General features: G+C 34.7%; 1 protein-coding gene across 2 annotated transcripts; it reads right to left on the bottom strand.

Annotated features, from left to right (window-relative positions):
- Nucleotides 1–1,241: 1,241 nt before the first annotated feature.
- LOC120071143 (LOW protein: ammonium transporter 1-like protein) lies at nt 1,242–4,084 on the bottom strand. Of its 2 annotated transcripts, none has more exons than XM_039023229.2 (9): nt 3,760–4,084; nt 3,609–3,668; nt 3,438–3,485; nt 2,590–2,722; nt 2,431–2,507; nt 1,973–2,068; nt 1,787–1,857; nt 1,602–1,692; nt 1,242–1,508 (listed from the first exon to the last, which is right to left on the bottom strand). In XM_039023229.2, the coding sequence occupies exons 1-9, from the start codon at nt 3,976–3,978 to the stop codon at nt 1,398–1,400; spliced, it is 906 nt and encodes a 301-aa protein (XP_038879157.1). In that variant the 5' UTR covers nt 3,979–4,084; the 3' UTR covers nt 1,242–1,397. The 2 variants fall into 2 exon arrangements, with proteins under 2 accessions (XP_038879157.1, XP_038879158.1); XM_039023230.2 differs by having other exon boundaries at nt 1,242–1,483; nt 3,760–4,079.
- Nucleotides 4,085–5,839: the final 1,755 nt, after the last annotated feature.

Genomic DNA, 5,839 nt, shown 5'->3' with positions numbered 1-5,839 from the left:
GTGAGTTCATTCTGTAATAAACTCATAGTGAATTCATTTTAATTAATTTTTTTTTCTAACTAGTTTTAACTAGTTTATTTTAAAATGCTACAACAATCATTTTTTAGTTCTTATCTCAATGTCTTTATACTTTAATATATGTAAATATTTTTTAATACTTAAAACTGGATTCCTTTTAAAACTTAAATATTGTACTATTTAAGTGGAAAATTTAGACATAATATTTAAATTTTAATTTTAGGACTAAATGTTTTAATGATATCTTTGCATATAAAATATTATTGTTTTATTAAGAAATTTTATATCGACAAAATGAATAAATTTAAAAAATACAAATGAGAAAATTTTCTCCACGTGGAATCTGATCTCTGAGAATTCTCCACGGGGAATCCCTACCCTATCTATGTGGAGAATTTCACGGGAATGGAGATTGAAATAGGGAGCAGGACGAGGATGGAAAAGGCTTTCCCGTTCCCGCCCCACCCGTGGACATCTCTAATGAAGTCGAAGGTAGCCAATTCGACTCAAGGGTGTGCAATTTGCACACATAGCCCAATACTAAAGATGAGAAGAGAACGGATATTAGGGAGTCCAAATCTAAGAGAGGAAAGAAAAACATTGGGTCAACTAGCCTATATATACAACATGACTCTAGAAGAAGTAAGTCAATTCTCATCCCTAAAACTCTTACTACAGCCATAAGCCTCTTACTAACTTAAACATTGAAGGTGTTATCGTTGTGACAATTACTACACCGGTGCCCAAATTTCTCTTTTTTGCAGGTCACATCTTTCTAGAATTACAATTTTATTGTTTATCAAGTGAGATCTCGCATCAACAAAACAAAAAGAAAATTTTCTGCAACTTTTCAACTGTGCAATATGATCTCATTGTATTGAAACAGAATTTGTAAGACTGAGCATAATAAAAAGTGTATTTATAATCTTAGATGGTAAGACAAGAGAATATCGGCCTTTGTTGGCTGAAATCCTTTTAGGGTGGCTTTTTAAAGACAAACCTAGAATGCTTTCGATGAATCTTAGAAGAGTTATCTCCATCGATTTTTATTAGAAAATTTTTTTGTAATCTTTCATTTGGGAAAAATGATGCCTTATCCCTTAGGTTGTTTTTATTTGTTTTTGCCCTCTGAATGCAACTCTCATATTTCTCAACAAGCAAACATTCAAAAAAAAAACAAAAACAAAAAAACAAAAAGAAAAGAAAAGAAAAGAGAAAAGAAAAAAGGTGAATATTAGCCACTCTTATTTTAAAACTGAGAAGATTATTGTCATATACTCAGATTCATAACATTTTCAGTAAAAGGCCCAGCAATGAGCTTAGTTCTTTGACTGAATACAACACATTTACAAGAGATAAGAAAAATAAAGAAGACAACCTTACTCTTCCTTTGATTTAAGTTGTCTAGCAAGTAAGATTAATCCCACAGTAGTGAAAGCAGACAAAACCACGGATGAATACGAAACTGCAAGTAGAGCGCCTCTCAAAGACTGAAGTATATATACATATATCATCAAATTCCCATTCAGCATTGAACTTAAGAATCGAAATAATCATAACATTCAAATTAATGGTTCTAGTACCTTGGCTAGAAGTAAAGCATTGTCATTTGCATACTGCAGAGAACTCTCAGGAATACTTTGAACACCCTGACCCAGTTGCCATGAAATTACTCTGCATTTTACATTTAAAACATGAAAGGGATATTCTTGTCATCTGATAAATGAATAAATATGTGAAGAATCTAGTTAAGATAAGTGGTGATTACCCGAAAACAAAACCAATTGCTGCACCGATGTTCGCCTTATCTGCAGTCAGTTCAACTTGAAGCTCTCCAAACTGAAGAGTGGAACAAAATTACTTAAATAAAGATCAAGTTGGTTCATATCTGCAAAATCATGGTTTATCCACAACGTATACGTTGTATCGAATCTAATGTAAAGTTCAAACCTACCTTAAACATTCTGGTTTCATTCTTAGGCTGTTCTGCTACTTTTGAAGCAGATGACGCAGACAGAAGCTTTCCAGTTGTATTCATTAATTTGGCAATCTATAATTGTGAAACCTTTCAAGAAAATTAGAAAAACTTAAATAATAAATTTTGTACTGATGAGAATTATAATTGATTTTCCGTTTTTGAAGAAAATCCACCAGCATGTTGATATTTCCTCGACTTTAAGAATGAGTACACAGCATAAACATCATTGACTTTCCAATTATGTAGGGCATAGGATAAATTATCAACATTAAAAATTTCCTTTTATAAACAAACCATGTATAGATAGTGAACAGAATCTCTAAGCCACCTCAAAGCTATTCTTCAGGGGTAGCTCATTAACCCTTAAACTTCTTACAATATGATTGATGTATAAGCTTTGATCATGAAAAAACATAGTTGGGTTTATGAGGTACCTTTTGTAGTTCACCCTGACCGTACTGTCCCATCGACTGGAACCTTCTTCCAGCAGATATCAAACGCTTGCCAAATCCTAAATAGATAGACCAAACAAAGGTCACATTTATTCCTTCACAAAATACTTGAGCATCAATTTCCTTGAGTCTTGTTCTTGCCTGACTTGTAATTGTCCGTCAAAGATTGCACCAATGTGGGGAACTTGCTTACTAAAGCATGTGAAGTGGAGGTATCAGCTACTTCCCATGCACGAGAGAGATTTAGCAATATTTCTCCCATCTCTTGACCACACTGAAGTAGACATTCAACATTCTCAGTACATCATAAGTTTGTAGCAGATAATTCACATTTACTCGGAGTTGAGAGTCGATAATCAAAAAGTTCATCTTATTATGAAAGTTCTACAATAAGAAAAACTTGAGAATCAAGTATCAAAACAAACATGTGCAGCAGAGAGGGCCTCATCTTATGATGGCATCCTCCCCTAGTAATTGTTTCAAATTTTCTTGGTAATTTATTTGTTACATTTTTCCTTTTGAGTTCAACAATATGAAGGTGAGCCACCTACCTAGGATTTAATATTTTATAAGTTTCCTTAGCATCCAAATATTGTAGGGTTGGATGGGTTGTTCCATGAGATTAATCGAGGTGTGCGTAAGTTAACCTAGATACTCACGTATATGTGTGTGTGGATGTGGGATTTCAAACATCTGGCTTGTATGATAGATGAGTAATATCATATCTTTGCCTATAACAGTTAAGTTATCCTTAGATTGACAATTTCTTTGTTGTATTTTCTACTTTGAAGAAATACTTTTGAAATCTTAACTAAACTATACGCAAACCTTTCAATTCACGATAGCATCTCTGGAGTGTGTTTGGGATAACTTTTGAAAAAAGTGTTTTTAAATGAAGGCATATCTTTTGAAAAATGGATAATAAAACTAAAATGGATGTGAATAGGCCTAAACAAGAATGATACAAACAAGCAGAACAAAGAAAGTACCTCGTCAATAACGGGTCCATTAGAAAGATCAAAAGCAGCATCATTGAGCTTCACATATAAAACAAAATTACCGATAATCACTCTCAATCCCCCAAAAAAACAAGAAAATGAAGAACATTAAACACAAAGCTACAGAATCACTCAACAACAAAATAAAAAACTTCCTCTTACATCAAGACGAAGATCACGGGGAAGTTTTTCAAAGTAATCTCGGGAGAGATCAAAACTGTCCTGTACAAAAAATTACAATCCAAACAGAAAATTAGACATAAACTTGTGGAATTGGAGGGGGGGGAAAAGTGGAGATGAAGGCCATACTTACGGCCAGTTCTTGAAGGAGAAGTTGAGGATCGGGTTCTAAGGACTTAGGGGAGTCCGATTCGGCGAGAGCAAAGGAAAGAGTGAGGGGTTTCAATGGAAAGGGCTTTTTGGCAAAGAAGGGTCTGAAACTGATTGGATATGGACGGGAATGTAGGGAAAAGAGAGGGCCAGAATGGGAAGAGAGAAAAGTGATGGGTTGAAGAAGGTGAAGGGAAGCCATTGGAGTGGGAGTTGAGAATCAGGTGTGTTCAGTGTCAGCCACCGAAATTTTTGGTAGTTTTAGAAGAAGCTCATTTTTATTTTTTATTTTTTTGGAATTTTTTTTTGTCTCATATTTTTTAAGGTTTGAAAGTGGGAAAATGATACAAAATGGCCCGAAAAGTAAAAACTTTTTCGATGATAGACGTCTTTCTAAAAACTTGTTTATTATTGACCCTTTTAACATGAAAAATACCACTTTTTACTCTCAATATTAAATACTCTCTTTCCATGTATTTCTACGTCTCTTTTTGCTCCCCCTTCCAACAACAACAAAACAAAAATTTAAAGTCATTTAAAACTAAAGATGCTTTAACATTATACTTATTTTATAAGCATGGTTGGAAAGAACGTGAAAAATCGTATGAAAACGAGAGATTATTTAATTAAAACGAAGTTGTATCCACAAAGATATGATAAAAATAAAACAAAGTTGGAAAATTTCACGAAACCACCCAACTCTCAAAAACTTTCTATGGATGATCTCTTCCTAAAACTTATCTATGACTGACCTTTTACCCTTGTGAAATACCAATTTTATCCTAATTTAGAGAACTCTTGAAACCGCACTACGAAGCATCGTTCACCCCACTTTTTCGCTTACATCTTCTCTCACTGTGCGATTTTGGCTCTCGCTTTCTCTCATTTTTGCTCTTGTATTTGACTCATCATCTCCCATCTTCATCTGGGCGTTTAGCCACCTTCTCATCGGTCATTTGTACACATTTTTCCACCATCATCGATCTTTGAAATGTATGTGACTCTTCTCCTTAAATGCGTGTTGATATTCGTTTAGGATTCTTGTCAGTCGTTTAGGATTCGTAAAGAGTTCGCGCCTACCATTTGTTAAACGATCTTGCAGCTTTTGTAAAATGGTTGTATAGTCGTTCTTAAGAGATCGCTTAGATAATCCTAGGCGAGCATTTAGTATTTTTTAAACGATCGATTAGAGTTGTAAACGATCGTTTAGAAAAAAATGTGTAATCATTTACTGGTGTTTACGCGATCGTTTAGGTATTTGTAATGCAATTGTTTAGTTGTTTATTACACCACGATCATTTAGGTACTTGTAATGCGATCGTTTAGTTGTTTGTTACGTGATTGTTTAAGTACTTGTAATGCGATCATTTAGTTGTTTGTTACTGTTGGGGTTGATGCCCTAAATTCTCGTGTCCTGTAGTTTGTAAATAGGTTGTACGAATGCTTGTTTTGTATAATATATGATATTTACTTTACATCTTGTATTTTGCTCAATTGCATGTTTTATTTGCTTTACCACCAATAAACATAAAATCTCTGGTTATCTGTATGTAACTTAAGCATGTATGTGGTGATATACAAGTGGATCATGTCTTAAGTGATAACCAAAATGGTCTGTAGTATATGGATATAGAAGAAAAACCTTATCCTGGTAACGCTACGAGTGCGGTCCGCTTTGTGGAATGGTCACAAGTGTTGTGACTTGTCACAGATGGTCTGATCCTGATCATTTGTGTAGGGGACATACGAGCGGGGGCGTCCTATACAAAGAGTTTGTGTTAATGTCTCGTTATATAACACCGTTCATGACAGAGACTTCACTTCACTAGGATGACCATAGATAATATGACCTCAATCCTGAGTGAGTTAGGAACTCTTGCCATTGAGGGCGGTCTTTTGATTTGTATGGGTGCGAGTGACCAAGTCGTCGATTCAAACATACCATTTTGAGGATTCATCTGATTTGGGAGCTGGGAACTCAGCTACACAAGATGGAATTGACTCCTTCCCCGAGGCAAGTAGATAGATAGCTCCATTAAGGGTTGATTTCAGGGCTTGAACGA

This window comes from Benincasa hispida, chromosome 2, assembly GCF_027475165.1.
Source record: "Benincasa hispida cultivar pf3 chromosome 2, pf3_genome.v1.1, whole genome shotgun sequence".
Taxonomy (NCBI): Eukaryota; Viridiplantae; Streptophyta; class Magnoliopsida; order Cucurbitales; family Cucurbitaceae; genus Benincasa; species Benincasa hispida.
The sequence above is the reverse complement of the archived record's forward strand: the minus strand, read 5'-3'. Positions and strand labels throughout refer to the sequence as shown.